This window comes from Apis dorsata, unplaced genomic scaffold, assembly GCF_000469605.1.
Source record: "Apis dorsata unplaced genomic scaffold, Apis dorsata 1.3 scaffold_68, whole genome shotgun sequence".
NCBI classification, from domain to species: Eukaryota; Metazoa; Arthropoda; class Insecta; order Hymenoptera; family Apidae; genus Apis; species Apis dorsata.
The window spans coordinates 660,017-676,258 of NW_006263366.1; the positions used below are offsets into that span (position 1 = coordinate 660,017).

At 40.0% G+C, this 16,242-nt stretch overlaps 1 protein-coding gene across 2 annotated transcripts in view; it reads right to left on the minus strand.

The window, feature by feature from the left end:
- LOC102673711 (alpha-1D adrenergic receptor) overlaps positions 1 to 11,688 on the minus strand; it is a 22,137-nt gene extending 10,449 nt beyond the window's left edge. For both annotated transcript variants that reach the window (XM_006610055.2, XM_006610054.2), the window contains exons 1-2: positions 11,110 to 11,688; positions 10,716 to 11,010 (exon numbers count right to left, since the gene is read on the minus strand). In XM_006610055.2, coding sequence (XP_006610118.1) covers positions 10,716 to 11,010; positions 11,110 to 11,418 — 604 coding nt within the window. In that variant the 5' untranslated portion in view covers positions 11,419 to 11,688. The remainder of the gene's footprint in view (positions 1 to 10,715; positions 11,011 to 11,109) is intronic.
- Between the last annotated feature and the right edge of the window lie 4,554 nt (positions 11,689 to 16,242).

The following is a 16,242-nucleotide window of genomic DNA, read 5'->3' on the forward strand; positions in this document are numbered from 1 at the left end:
ATCGTGATCGTAATCCAGGGGGAAAAAATTATGCGGGTTTCGTTTCAACCTCGATCCTTCTTCTTCGATGAGAGCAATTTTTATTCACCTTTGTTGCTCGAAACAAGGATAAAATTTTCGATGCGGTAATTTCTTCACCTGAAAATTATCTTATCGCCGATTTTTGTTTTTTTATCCGAGTCAGCGATACCGAATACTCCTTCAATCTCTCGAGTCATTATTTTCGAGATCCTCGAAGAACACCCTCGAGTATAGAGTGAACTATATCAAAGGATTTTTTTATCGATCAAACAGAAATCCCTAGCGTAATACATCGAATATTGGTTATTTACAAATAGTCAAGATTTTTTACTTCAAATATAAGTTCAAAAGACGAGTACACGCTAATTTACATTTACGCTATTTATTATAAAAGAATAATAATAAAATTCGTTTCGTTATTATTTACTCAATAATAAGTGGGGCAGGAAATTCCATTTCGGGTAGAGGAAATCCATTTATTACGTGACTTTTATATTTATTATTCCAAAAGAATAATAATTCTTCGAACGACCCACATTACATAATAATCTAATATTTAATAACTCATTTATATAACTCATTGATTCAATGATAGAATATTTTCAAATATTAATCAAAGAAGAAGCAAAAACTCTTTCTCTTCGTACTCTTCTCTTTCCCCATTTTTTTAAAATCCATTTTTAAAGGGAATAATCCCTGGGATAGAGACCATAGGGAGCGTTCCCAAAGAAAAAATTCCTAAGCGTGATTTCCTTGATACGCGACGAGTGGAATTTTGAACGTGAACGCGATACAACGAGTCGAAAGAGCGGTGATTAATTAAAAAAAGCGCGCCCTCGTCCCCGATGGGAGGAGAAGGAGGGCAGATGCATGACAAAGAAGCTGGTTGGTCTTCCACCATCAGAGAAATATTTCATTCTCGTGGTCCGGAGGAAACCGTGACCACGGGCAACGGGTGGACGATGGACAAATGAAAATTCCGTTGTTTCCCGCAGCAAGGTTTCTCGCAGAGGTTGCAACAGACGTGATCCTTCGCCTGCTTTCGAACGGTGAAATGTTACGTGAAACTGGCATTACAATTTCAAACGGTGCGCGCGAAGAAAACTTGACAACGAGCCAAGTTAAAACGTGATAAAAGAGACTTGAAATGGACACTTTTGCAAGTCTCTGTGTTTGGCAAAATTGTTTTAGAGAATTTTTAAGAAAATAGTCAAATCGTGTTTGTCGTAGAATGAGATTTTTTGCGATACTATCGAATATATATAACTATTTGTTAGAAATTTTTAATTTTTCGAAAGAGAAAAATTGTCGTGTCAGAGATTGCAATGCAATTCTGCGATGAAACATAGAATATTATTCATAATATCTTTTCAAGATATTCATTTTGTCGAAATATGAATATTTAAAACATCTATCAGTTCTATAATTCATTCCACGTTTTTTAAAGAAAGAAGGAATGTCACGGTTGTGGCAAAGGTGGACGATATGTTATGACACAAAAATGATAAAAATTATTTAAAATTCTTGCTCGTGCCTCGATTGTTTTAAATCTAAGAAAACTAATTTCGACATGTTTCGATAATATTCGAGGGAACAGGCGTATAGAGCCGATGGAGCTCGGTCGAGCGCCATTCCATTGGCGAGTCCTTAACGATAAACGGAAAAACACACTTAACCTCGATAACCGTTCCCGCGAACGTCGAAACGGACGTTTTTCGTGGCGGTGACGCTCGTTAGTAGTTAAAAATCGAGTGCCACTACAAAGGAATCCACTACTTCCTCGAGATTCAATCTTTTATTGGAAATCACGTTTTCCCAACGTCCCTAAACTTCGTCATTGCAACAAGTAATAATTCCACCGTGATCCCTCGACAGATCCTCCCTACGTTTGATGAGAATCAAGGGACAAGAGGATGTTCGAAGAGGAAGAGGATAGAAAGTGGAATCGCACGAGAAATGGGAATTGTATGCAGAGAGATGTATCTCAATTATTTTCGTTCGATTTTCTTCGACGAGGAAAAAAGTAAACGGTCGAAAGGGATGGATCGATTTGGTAGGATTTGAAGCGCAAGTTTGAAGTGGAGTATCTGCTCTGAAATTGTGGAGCCAGCGGCAATTAGTTCATCAACGTGAGTTTCTCGTTGGGCAAATTTTTCGGATGGAGAAAGTTGGCGAAACGATCGTTTAGCTCGCGGCCAATTATTTTATCTGAACTTTAAGAGCACAGGACAGCACAGGAGAGTGGTCTGCGGTTTTTTTTTGTGCGAGTAATTGAGAATTCAAAAAAAAAGAGCTTGAGTCGAGTTGAAAGTGAATGGGAGCGAATTCTTTGAAATCGAGTAGTAGATTTGAGAAAGATTTTTGAAAGGAAAATGAAAATAACGAAAAAGAATTTTTGCTTCTTGGTTCTCGTTTGTGAGAATCGGTATTGCGGTTAAACCAACTTTGAATTAATTTTGAATTATATATATAATGAAATACAAACGAAGTGAAGGAAAACCGCTTGTCGCTGTTCAATTAATTTCAAACTTCTTGGAAATTCGTAATATTCGTTATCATTTATAAATTTGCATCTCAAAAAAGAAAATTCGATCGCTGCACCTTCAAATTCATTTTGATATTTTCCTAGAAACATAAAATTGAAAATTTGAATATAAATTTGGACATAAATTCTTACGACACGAAAAAATATGTCTATCTTGTCTGTAATCTCATCACTTATCAACAAGCAAATATGCTATTTAATATGCCATTCAAGGAACCATTGTCGCGATCCATCTAAATTCTTTGCGTCCGAGTATGCGCCGACTTATTCCACTTAAAAATTCGTACAATCGCAAATTTGTCGAACTTCTATTAAGCTACATGAATTTCACGTATAAGAAGACCGATAGAGATAATCCGTTCTATTATTTTATTTATAATATTTTCAATTTTCAAATAAGAAATAAAAGAAAATCGTCGTATTTAAATACTGAATCAATACTCTAAATATAAAAATATTTTCTTCGATCCGATTTTATTCTCTTATTTAAAACGATTCGTCCTATTCTGGAATAATTAACAAGTACTTACGATACATCGTCTCTGATATTTGTCCTTAGATATGTTAGGACCTGGTCTCGAAAGAATCGCTATCTTTCGTGGCGACATATCGAGAATTCTACCGGAACCAGAGTTCCTTTCATCGTGCAAACAGAATCGATTTGCCCCGCAGCTTTCCTACGTTTCCTTTCGGTGGATTGAAACTCGTATTTTCTTCGAGTTACAAAGGGTTGATCGTAAATGGGCAAGATCAGAGCGCGTCTGTTCCTCGATCTTAGTGAAAAATTGATCATTCAAAGGTTGGCCTATTTCGTTTCACACACGCGATAGTTCGTGCAATAATTCGTTGTATTTTGTGATAAAATGATTGATAAAATCGATCTTTTTAAGAAATATCTTTCAAAATCTTGGAAAGGATCATTTTTATAAAAATCCAAAATATGATCGCAAGTTTATTTCTAAGTAATTCATCGTAATATATTAGATACTACGGACGAAAATGTATAAGTGAATTTTACTGCTATCAATTAGCAGTACGAAAAAAGATTTCCCAAGTAAAACTCGTGAAGTAAATATTTAAATTTGAACGATCTAAGCGAAATAAAGCACACAGTAGACGTAGATTTTTGTTACAAAATAGCCGAAACGATCGAAGAGATTTGAGAGAGATATCGACAGGCTTATTCGAGAACAAATCCTCAAATATCCGAGCTTTCAGCTTTCCTTTTTATGGAGCCTTTTCAGCCTCTCTAGACGATGGCAAATTGTCTCTGCTCTTAATAGATCCAATTATGACGAAACTCGGGAGATTTCGGAGTACGTGTACCCTTTTCTCAAATACTTTCGTCCGTATTTTATTCTTCGCCATCTCCCTTTAGATTTTCTTCGCACCACTATTCGCCACTATTATATATTTATACACAACGCGTCGACTAATCGTGTTTCGTCGTTTAATCACACACTAGGATGTCACTGCAACAAACGCAAGAATAATCCATTGCGGGATAATATCCTAATTACGCCCTTGTATCGTCTCCTAAATGGAGATTTCGTGTGGTCAGATTTACCCAAAAAATTGAACAACGGTGAACGAAGAGACGAAGATGTAAGTGTGAAAAATAGCGGAAGAAATTTTCTTTCGTTGAAAACATTGTGCATATAATAAAATAACCAATTTTCAACCTCGAATTAATGGATTATGTTTTCAGAAAATTTATCGAACGATTTTTTAACTAGAAAAAAAATTTCCTAGATATATTCTTACTTATATATTTATACAAATATATAAACGAGAAAAAGCGAGCAACTGTTTAATCGGACACGCGACATGCTCGGCCATCTATGCAACTCGAGCGTTTCGGTCAATTCGGTCCCGTTTGCATTCTTTTCTCGGCTCTGGATTTCAAACTACACCTGTATCACTGCGTGGGTTGCGCGCACACACGTTCGATCGGATAAATACCAGACGCTGCGGGCCTTTATTTGGAAGCTCAACAAAGACGAACTTGAACTGTGTTTATTTAGATGCTTAAAAGCCAACCTCTTTTTTACTAAAAGTGGTTCTATTTGCCTTTCTTTCTGTACGCCGCGATTCTAAAAAAATCTTCCATCTTACGATATCGATTTAAATATTAAATTATGCGTAATTATTCCTGCGGACTGTAGAAACTGGCGCTAAAATATACAAAGAAAAGCCGAGTATTTTATCGTCCAGCGTTAAAAAATCATTTATTTAATTCTAAAGCAACCGACGCTTCGAAACGAGATATGATGGGCAAGAATACCAAGATAAATCTATGGAGCCAATACCAAATCGGCGTATAGATAGTTTGAGGTCGGAAACGATGCATAGGAAATTCACCGGTGAAAACTTTTTTTCTGAACTGGGTCGTTTTAATCATACACAACGAACCGCTCTGCCTAACAGCAAAATCTATATATATATATATATGCAGCATTTACATCGTATTCGATGAAACGTGTTTCCAAATTCCATTCCGTCCCATGTATTTTAACGCTTGCCCAACAATTGTATTCGGTCATCCACCGAGGATATCGGCAAGCATTCGATGATATCGCTTTATCATCGATATTCGTGCAACAATATGTCGTTAATGGAAATAAATCATCGGGAAGGGCGATCATTCAAATTTCCATAAGATATATATATATATATCACGAAGATGAAAGAATAAAAAAACGTGATTTTTCCAGAATGATGGGTGGCCTCGAGTGAAATTCGCCTTCGAGAGAATTCTAATTGCATTTGACCTGCTCGTCAAATACACGACGATGACAACAACCGATTTCAACATCTCCAACGAGATCCAAGTGACGTCTGTCCATGGTGAAATTTCATGCTAATACACTGGCAATTGCTCGCGTTCCATCGTCCAGGAACACCGCCTCCCCACGATTATTGCCGTTTCGCTAGAGTTTCCGCAAGACAGAAATCGGCTCCGCTCTATTCTCCGTTCGCTTCCAACGTCGAACGTATTAACACCTGTTCGAGATCGATCCTCCAACCGATTCATCTTTCGAAACAAAATTTATGTATCGTTAAAAAAAAAGATAAAGTTAAAAGAACGCGTACGGATTTATCTCCCTTTAAGCGAATGACGAATAACAGGAATTTGGATGGATTTATTCGAATTTATCTCGCAAAAATCGTCGAGATAATGTCACAAATGAGCAATTACTCGACTCAAATACTTGAACCAAGTGGTATTCGAGTATTCGAAACCGTTTAACTCGGGATTAATAGAATGGTCATGGTTCAAACAAGTATATTTGGCAGCGGCATCAGGATTAATTAATTAGCAAAGTCAGAAATCATTTTGGTTGCCGGCCAACGTGTTCCAACGTCCCTCTCTCTCTCTCTCTCTCTCCCTTCTCTCTCGTTTTTTCGCCCGGTAAATAAGAGGCGAAACTTCTCTAACTCGATTTTGCGCGAGAAAAATCGTATTGGGCACGTGGATAAACGGCCAACTATACGCGTACGCGCGTTTAAAGCTCCGGCCTATCTCTGGCGAGAAAAATGAAAACAGCTTTTTCCAACGTGCCGTGGAAATACAGCGCGAGGCATGGAATGGTGGCAACCTCTCCGCCGCCATGGTCCAACGCCATTTTACGGGGCGAAATAACTGGAAAGAAGAGCCGATGTGGAATTGTGGAAATACGTACATTCGCGTCCATTCGTGTATCCGCGAAACATCCGAGATTTATCGAGGCGTAAAATATATTATCATCGCTCGTGAATGATTTCGCGATTTGTAAATTGATCTTTTTTTTTTTTAAAAAAAAACAAAGAATTAATTTATTAACAGGGAGAGAATTCTGAAAATATTGTTTTACGAATTTTGGGGGAAATTGATTTATTAAACGATCAAAATTCTAGGAAAGCAAGCTTCGAAAATTACATTTACGCGAGAAAATGATAATGACGGAAAATTCGAGGAATTTTTTTCTAAATCCTTAAATCTTTTTTATTCGGTCTAGCCAAGAGGAGTTCCTTCACTTTCAATGGGACAATCCAATACCGACTCGTTTCACGTGAGAGGATTTCGTTGAATCGTCTCGTGGACGAGTTTAATCAGCGAGAACGTGCATATACCTCCGCGAGAAAGAGGTGCAGAATTTCTACAAATTACCAGTCCATCCTCAACTATGGACATTTTATAAATCTTTGCCGGTTGGCCACGCTCTGTATTGCGATTATCCCGGGTTATTTTCCATGTTAGATACGTTTATTAACACGGAAAAGCTCGTACTATTGATATCATAAATTTAAAGGGAGAGAGAGAGAGAGAGAAACTCGAACGTTGTTCCAACAAAATGTTCCTAGAATTGATATTTGTTGGACACTTTTTAGAACGTGCGGTAATAACCAGCAAACAGTTTCTCGTTGTTTCAACCCGGACTATTAAATACGTCTAGGTTTATTAATTTAAAACTTGTTCTAAACCTGATGATGCTACGCGACGAAAACTGCCAATTATTATACGTTTACGAACCAACTAGTTGAACACTGACGAAAAATGATCGAAATATAATACAACATTTCGTTTCCACGTATTCAACTGTATTGGAATATACAGGAGGCATGGTCACAATATTTTTAACAAAACAAAAAAAGAAAAAATTCGATACGAATTTTCTCAAAACAGACGAGTCGAAACGATCGTATCCTAGGGAAATTTAATTTTAATAACGGAATAGCCGAGACAGGCCATTGAGTTTTTATTACGAATTTCCATTTTTAACAAACGCAGAAAAAAGGTATCGTCGACCATCCATTATTATAAAAATATATCTCAATTGCGGGCTTCGTTTTCGGCCATTTCCATCGATGAAAATCGCTTACTCTTTTTCTCCCCCCTTCCACAAATCCATTTATCAAATTCCCATCAACTTTCTCTAACAAAATAAATTCCGCGGGGGGATGCTTTATAATTAACCACCGTCGACAGCGCGCTGCCTCTTTTGCTCGAATCCGTGTGCACGGATAAAGATCAATATCCTGGACCGAAATCTCTTCGGTAAACAGACACGGCAAATTCAAACAAGATCGAAGAAAAGAAATTTCGCGAGATCTCGGTGGTTTCTCGATGTTTGCACTTTCGAGCTTATTCGATATCTGCGAGCTATATTTAATGCACAGACAGGGCAGAATGGTTCTAATTTCCCAAGTATCGAATCGAATACACGTACGATATATATATATATATATATATCCACGTTTCATATTTTCTCTCCCGTGCGGAGATGGTGAAAAATGGTTCGCTCGGCCAGGCGTCGTTTAATCTCGTTTCTTCCGTTGTCAGTCACGGTACAGGAACGGCCCTGTGGCGGCGTTAATTGCCATTTTACTCGGAGATACGGTGACCTCGAAGCACGTGATTCGAATTTTCGAAGCAAAAACGTTGGTCGTTGCGCCGTTTCGTGTCGAGCCACGCGCTATCGCGTATAGTTTGTTACCAGCCGACTGGAAAACTTTATGGCGCTATCAACACGTTTCGACCGGAATGCTGGACGACAATGGATGGGGATTAATGTTCGAGATTCTCTCTCCCTTTGCTCAGAGAAAACGCTGGAACCGGGTAAACGGTTTCAAATTTTTCCTTCCCTTCCCCTTCTTCCGCCTTTCTTCCATTCCCTTCACGCGGATGGATAAAACGCGGATTCGTTCGTTTTTCGTTTCGTTAGAAAGACGTAGGCTCGGTGACACGCTGAACCATCCACCGTGAGTCCTATTCATTCCGTTTATCGCGCGTCTCGCCCAAGGTTTTGCCCAAGTTTTCGTCGTTTCTCAAGTCTATACATAGTCTATATATACAACCCCGGTGGGAGACGCATAACCGACGCGATATCTCGCCCTTCCTCCACTAAGTAAATTTCACGAGCAACAAACTATCTTGCATGCATATCCTCCCCGATAAATCTTCCCCCTTTCGGATGTTTCGAAACTTTCGCGCGAATTATTTTACGAATTGGCCAAAGTTTGGACAATTATTCGCTCGACGAGAAGGAAAAGAGAAGAGGGAAGAAACGCGAATATTTGATATTTGAAAATGATCGTAATAACTCGACTTCAAACTATCAGCGTGAATCTTGATTCGTGTGGCGCGCGTGAACATCTCCCGTTTCCGCGACTCTTCAACGCGGAGATGGCGGAGAAGCCCGATTCCGTGGCTCGTGTTGCAAACGTAATCTGAGAGAATGCAGAATCTCGGGCGAGGAAACGGCGTACCGTGACGCGAGTTGTGCCAGTTCGTTTCCTTGAAGAGAGTGAATTTTCCTAGAGAGAGAGAGAGAGAGAGGGAGAACGCAAGGTGGTTAAAGGTTTGGACGACGTTCGAGCAAAGGAACATTTCTTCAGGATGACACGTTTGAGTTTCTTCTTTCAAACCGTCCTTTGTTCAATTTCATCCGATTCCATTTGTTAAGAGGGATGATTTTTTTTTCTTTTTCTCTTCTTTTTTGCGAGGTTTGACGCAAGAAGATGGAGATTGGATCCAAGTTTTAAAAGCTGGATGACGAAAAGATTTCGATATCGAATTCTTTTTTTCTTCTTCTTCTTCTTCTTTCTTCTCTTTATTATCGTTTGGGTTATGCTCGTTTCAGCAATCGTTTGTCAGCAGTTTGAAAAGATTTGAATTTGAGCGTTGCGCGGATGAATAATAGATGAAAATATTCCGGAGAAAGGAGAGAGAGAGAGAGAGAGAGAGAATGATACGTAAGTACACGTAAGTAGAGTGGATGATTATTGAGAAAAATGAATTCGTGGAAAGGATATTCGGGAAAAAGGAAAAGGAAATATCAAGGGGCAATGGCAAAAGTGAATTCACATTGAATTTCGTTAATCTCTATCGATCGATTTTCCCAACGGCGGTTGAAGTTATCGGTTTTTAATTTTCCTCCCTCTCCTGCTGAAACTTCTTTCTTTCTTTCTTTCTTCCTTTCTCGTAACACGAAAAAGTTTCGAGTGGCGTGGAAAACCCGTTAAAAAGCATCCTTGGGTTTTGCACGCCTCGTCAAGATGAACAATCTTCTCCAAGTTTGTCCCGCTTGCTCCCGTTCTCACACCGTAACACCAGGCGCAATTGCATTCAACACTCGCCAAGTTCTTCAACTTTTTTTTTTTATTTTTTTTTTTTTATTTTACCCCAACGTTTGAATTCTTTATCGTGTCGGTTTTATTTCGTTTCGTCGAAAGCGCCGCCGCACTTTCCACACCGAGCAATAAATATAATCTTGGAGAATGATGAAACAAGAAGTCGTTACTGTTCTTTGATACAATTTTCTCGTTCGATACGTCAAACGTATCCGTCCAAACTCGTCCATCGTTTCACTCGGATTTTATCGAAAGAATCGATCGAGTATTCCGCCATTTTCCAGATAAACGTACGTCTGAGAAAAAAAACGTATTCGAAGTTCTCGGATTGCGTGGAAACTTGGGAGGAGAACTAGAATTTTTTGAACTGGTCGTCCAACTCCTCGAGGAAATCTTCGAACCGCGAGAGACTTTTCGTGAAAAGTTTGAAGAGCAAGATCCACGCTTAATAAAAATGTTCTTACATCGTTTAACTTTTTTTTTTCTTTTGCCAGCTTATCGTTTCGAGACGCGAGAAAGAGAGAGAGAGAGAGAGAAACATCCGTTCCAGGGAATAGTTCGATTTGCTATCGATTCGAGACATGTTCCGTTCGTATAACGCGGAGAAATTTCGTATCTAATGGATCAGTAGATTGTGGCAAAACTTTGCCAAGTCTCTCTAATTAGTTCGATTTAATCGACTGGTCGCGTTCTCTTTGTATTCGTTGCATTGGCTTTGTTCCAGACCACCAGCATCGTCCCCGCTATTCGAATTCGATTACCAAGAGGGAAAGAGAAAGAGAAGGGTACAGAAATAGTGAAATCGTGTACGATCCTGGGAATAAAAAGTGTGGCGAACATCCTCTATTCCAAAAGGAAATGCAGATCAAATGCTCGTTCAAATTCAAATTCTCACGTTAAAATATACAAGATAAGAGGCAACATCGCGATTCAATCGAATCGGAACGTCGCGCGTTGGAAAAGGCGAAAGGTACAGATACTTTGTTCTAAAAAGATAGGCGTTAAGAAACGCGATGTTTCACGTACAAACACTCACCCAAGAAGCCAGGGATCGCGCCTAGAGGCATGACGAACAGGCTGACGAGTAAATCGGCCACCGCGAGAGACAAAAGGAAGTAATTGGTGACGTTGTGCAGCCTTTTGTCGAGCCCCACTGCGAGGCAGACGAGTATGTTCCCCAGGCCACCCGCCACGATAAACACAGCGACGAAGAGAAAGTTCCAGTCGAGACGTCGGCCTCTGCTCCCAGCCGAGCTCAACTTCGTCCTGTGCGAACAAGAGACGGTCAGGTCTTCCGTCGTCGCGTTCTCCGTCGCCGTGCACTCCAAAATCTGTGGACAATGCAGAAGAATCAATGAAAGGGGCTGAAACGATGGAACGTATGGACGTATATATACGATTACGCTGAATCTTAGACCTCGGGTGTTCACCTGATCGCCAAAATCGGTCTCGTTGCACTCGTTGAACCTCGACAACCTCGACAGGAAAACGCCCTCTATGCTCTCGAGTCCGCTGAGGACCAGGGACACGTTCACGTCGCAGTTGGAGTAATCGCAGGGCCTGCAGAGCAGAGTCATCGACGAAGCCAAGGTTCCCTTCTCGACCGTGCACACGTGGTCGAATCCCGACGAGGCGAATCCACACTCCTCCACGCATCCGAGGAAGCTGTCGTTACAGGGCAGGTGGTGCAACATCGCGGTCAGGTTGCCGGTCCAAGAGGTGATCAGATCCCCCTCCATGTCGTGGACAAATCGTATCGACAGGGATCTGGCCGGTGTTCCAACGAATCCGTTGGATTTGTCCCAAACTTTGTCACTTTGCGGATCACGACTCACGACAGACACCGAGCCATGTCTAGGGAACCCTAGGGCACCTTGTCCACGAAAGAGCAACGCCTAGTCACCCTATTCACTCGCGACACCCCACTTTGTCTTCTATTCCGCATAATTACCTTCTAGGAATTCGCGTTTGAAACGGAAACCTCGACACAGTTTCGCACATCCGTCACATCAAAAAAATTTCGGGGATTGGGTTGGATCAGCCAGCCAGAATAATTGGCCGTTCCTAATCTAATTAGGAAACGCGATCACGATGGCGTTGAGAGTGTCTTTTCGGCGACAACACCAACATTTTCCAACATCCCCGGTTTACTTTGATGTCCGTGTTCTAACTTTTCCCCGATCTGGCCCTCTCTCGTCTTTTCTACCTGGAACAAATGATAACGGTTTCAACCTCTCCCCGGAGGAATCGATTTATCGCGCCAAGCATTATTAGCTCGATCGCGCGTCCAACAATCCGTTCCTCCTCCCGAAACTGTAAAAAATATATATATATATATATATTCGACGACGAAGAAAAATTGAATCTAGAGTCAGCTCGACGACGAAACCGAAATGGCCGTTCCCGACATTGATCCGGTGGGAATGCGAAGCCAATCTTTGTCGTTTCGAATAGTGGAAATGTTTTTAAATTGAATGACTCTTCTTTTTTTTTTTATTTCCCCTCGATTATTTTTCCCAATTGTTGTTGAGGGACGCGCGATATTTCTCGACAATTTTATCGAGAAATTTTTATCGCTTTTGTAACCCTCTGTTTCCCGCGTCAAAATAATTCGACTAAAAATAAGGGGGGATGCGTCGAGCCGTAAAAATATAATCGTTAAATCGTTGATTCTCAGGAGGACACGTTGTCTGAGATAAGAAAGAGAAGGGATACGATCAAAGTGCAAGCACTAGTGATCCATCGATCACGCTTTGGATGGTAAGTGAAATATTATATCGGGAATGAACGAGAAACAAATGTTCGAAGTTAGAGGGATTGTATCTATGTAAAATCTGTGGACAGTTTTCTTGTCTTTTCTTTCTTTCTTTCTTTTACACGAGGAAATTCTTATTGGAAAAATAATAAAAGGCGAGGAGCGGGTCGAATATAATGGGATTGCATCGATCAGAAGTAAGACGAGATTAAGTACGCGATATCTGTCTAAACCCGACAGATAAATCACGTTCGAGAAGAGATGCTGACAGACGACAATAAGTCATCCCATTTATGGATTTCGTTAAACCTTTGTAATCAAGAAAATCATCGTCCTTTTTCTTCTTTTTTATACGATTTCTCTTCTGAACTTGCATCCATCCCTTTCTTTTCTCTTTCTTTCTCTATTCGACGGAATGATCCTCTGCGAATCTTCGTTCAAAGCAAAAATAAAATCGTGGTTATTTCCTCTTCGATCAGAGTACAAATTGAAGTACAAATATTATATATATATATTTTTTAGTTGCAAAAAAATAGAATTAAAGTTCTTTTGATAAATAGAACGACGATTAATATCTTTTTTTCGAATGCAATATCGATTAAAGTTCTTTTGATAGAAAACTATGAAAAAAGATGGAGTGTGAATTATTTATCTCGTGATCGGAAAACGTTTCCTAGCCTGAATTATATATAATACGATACCATCAAAATGTCGTATCTGTTATCGAAGGATAAGAATGGAACAACGCATATGAACGGATAAAGAGAGTTTAAACTTCACAGAGAGAGTTTGCGGAAGAGGCGCTCTACTGTTTCCTTTGCGAACTTGGGAATATTATGTCAGCGACAAATCCAGCCTCTTAACCGCGACGCGGTTAAACAGTTTCTAATTAACGCTCGTTGTAATATCCGCTTGAACCTTGCAATAATCGTTAGAAATGCTCGTTTTCGAGAGCGATCCTCGAACTTCGAATAACACGTCTCCTTTTCTAACTCGTTAACTTGTTGGAAAAATTTAATTTTCAAACGAGAAAATATAGGAGATGGAAAATGTACGATGTTTTTTAAAAAAAGTATTCGATGTCTCGTACGTAAGGAAAGCTGTTCGATCAACAGCTATTGTTCTTCGAAATGGCAAATAACTCGCGGAATCGTTCGAATACTCTCTCGTGCTCTTATATACGTAAAAGTTTTAAAACATCTCATATATGAAGTTTAATAACGACGGATGGAGCCCTTGCTTCCTACATAAATAATCCCCCTTTCTCGAAATCCATGGCGCTTTGCTGATGAATACGTAATCGAGAATGGCGCGAGGACTTATTATAAAAACTGCAATTGAATTCTACGGGAAGAATTCTACGAAAGCGTGGCCGTTCTCGCCCTTCCTAAATTTCAATTACGCGAATTTTTACCGGTCAACTTTTTTACTCTACTTTCCATTTAAAAATATTTTTCTGATTCGTGGAAAAGATCGTAGATCGTGTTTCCATCATTTCATTCTTTATATTCAGAGCCTCTCTCTCTCTTCGATACGATACGTTTCTTAAATATCCCTTGCAATATTTTAAATCCGGTATTCGAATGGAAAACACTACTTCGTTATGTTTCGCGAGGAATACAGCTTTTATTCCTATCTTAATAGCTCGAGAAAAGACAACCTTCCACTTGATTGAATCAACGATTCCCTGGAAAAAGTTTTCCCGTTTCGCCAAAACTTTCTCTCCCCCCTGTCTACGCGTTTTATTGCTCTCCACAATTTTCCTCTCGCCCAGCCTCTCGTCGAATACGTCTATCGAACGAATAATTTTATGTATTATATTATGTATTATAAATAGGCGTGCAAAATAGAGGCGAAGATGATCGAAGAAATCGAGACTTAAAGATTCGAAGCTAGAAACTTTCGAAATTCTTCGTTCGAAGATTCCTACTTCTCGACTTCTCTCCCCTTCCCCTTTGATGAAAACTTAAGATCACGCGAACAAGTTTTTAACCCGATGAATACCTCGATCATCTCCACATGAATACCGCTAGAATTCTTCTAACAATAAGATCGAAAATATGTCGACTCGCGCGAATATCATCCACTATTTTCTATTCCCTCCCTTTCATCTGCTACTTTTTCATCAAGGACGACGCCTCGTTTCTTCAGAGGAAGAACACGAGCATAAATTACGCATCGATGTAATCCTACCCTTATTCATGTCTCGCCACGAGAACCTTTATGAAACGTTTCTTTGTTCGTTCACTTTTTCTTCCAGATTTATCGACAGAGACCTTTATTCCCGAATTTAACGCAACTCATTGTGTCTATGAAAGAGAAAGAGAGAGAGAGGGGAGGGGGAGAGAGAGAGAGAGAGAGAGAAACAACAGAATGTTGTTTGTTCATGGTCAAAGAGTATGCTTCTAAGGAGCAATTCCAATGGCGATAATTAAGAGATTTAAAGAATGCAAAGTATGATGAGATGGACTATATTTGACTTTTAATTAAGAAAATATCGCAATAATGTCGGGGGCAACAAGATGCATATTCTCATTGTCATTTATAGTTATCTCCTTGAAAACTTATCAAAGGTATTCGCCTCGTACTACTTTTTCATCCCTCCCCGACGAATGAAACGTTCCTTGATTTTTTTCCTTTTTTTTCCTCTCTCTCTCTCTCTCTCTCTCATCGGTGCAAACAGCTGGGACGAGAACTGACCCTCTTTTCATTTCTTCGAATCTCCGTTTGAGTTCCAACTTTTCAGCTAGACGCTGCTAATCAAGACGTTTAATTACGAATCTCTTGTTGCGAACGTGAATTTCCTTGGATCAATAATCACGGATCGTGTTTATATTCGCTCGTGAATCTTTCCTTTCAAAAATATTTCGACCTCTATTTTTTTTTTTTTTTTGTATATACTTCATTATTCTATACTCAATAATACAATATAGAAATCGTGACGATAATAAAAAAAAGAAATATCAATTAAAATTCTTCTAATTTCGTAAAATCCTCTAATCACACCTCTCCACTCTCCGTATCTCGTTACACAAATTAGAATCTGTTGCATCCCCTGGCAATTAATACGGCCAGCCAGCGCGGAAGCCGGCTGAAAATCCGAAACTGCTTCACGGTTAAGCTGCGTTCCTAATTGTGAACAGTACAGATCGACGATACACGACGATTCACGACTTGTCGTGTAGCAACACCTGTACGAAACAATCCGTCCAAATCGTCCGAATGAAAATTTCACCTCTTGTTCTCACCACGATTCCATCCCTTTCGCTCACCCGTATTCGACGCCTAACGCATTTCCAATCATCGGCTACTTTCGCGAACAATGCAACGCCTCCCTCGCATCTATCTCCTTCCTCAATGGCGCGAGAAACATCGATCGATGAAATTTCCACGCGGATGGAACGTTGGCGGGTCGGTTGATCAATTATTCTCGGCGGAATAACGCGAGAGGGAAACGCGTGATGTTTCTTTCCAAAGCTTGCTAAAAAGCACCGCGTCGAGGTAATGAAATCGATCGAATTCGCCGAAATTTTTCTGCGCGATCGAGCGCGCGTTAAATCCGTGGAGAGTCGATAAATGGTTGCGGCATATCGACGCGTCCCCCCCCGTTAATTTGTACAAGAATCGTCCATGGAAATCTAGTTGGACGGGATGGGTGATGGCCGTGTACGGTGCTGATATCAATTAAACCCGGTGTACGCCGGTGAGTTGGAAAATTTGATGAAATATCGTACGCGGACTGAATAGGAAGAAGAAGATACAGAGGCAAAGTTGAGTAGAGAAACGTGTTAGGAGAGAATTGTGTTTA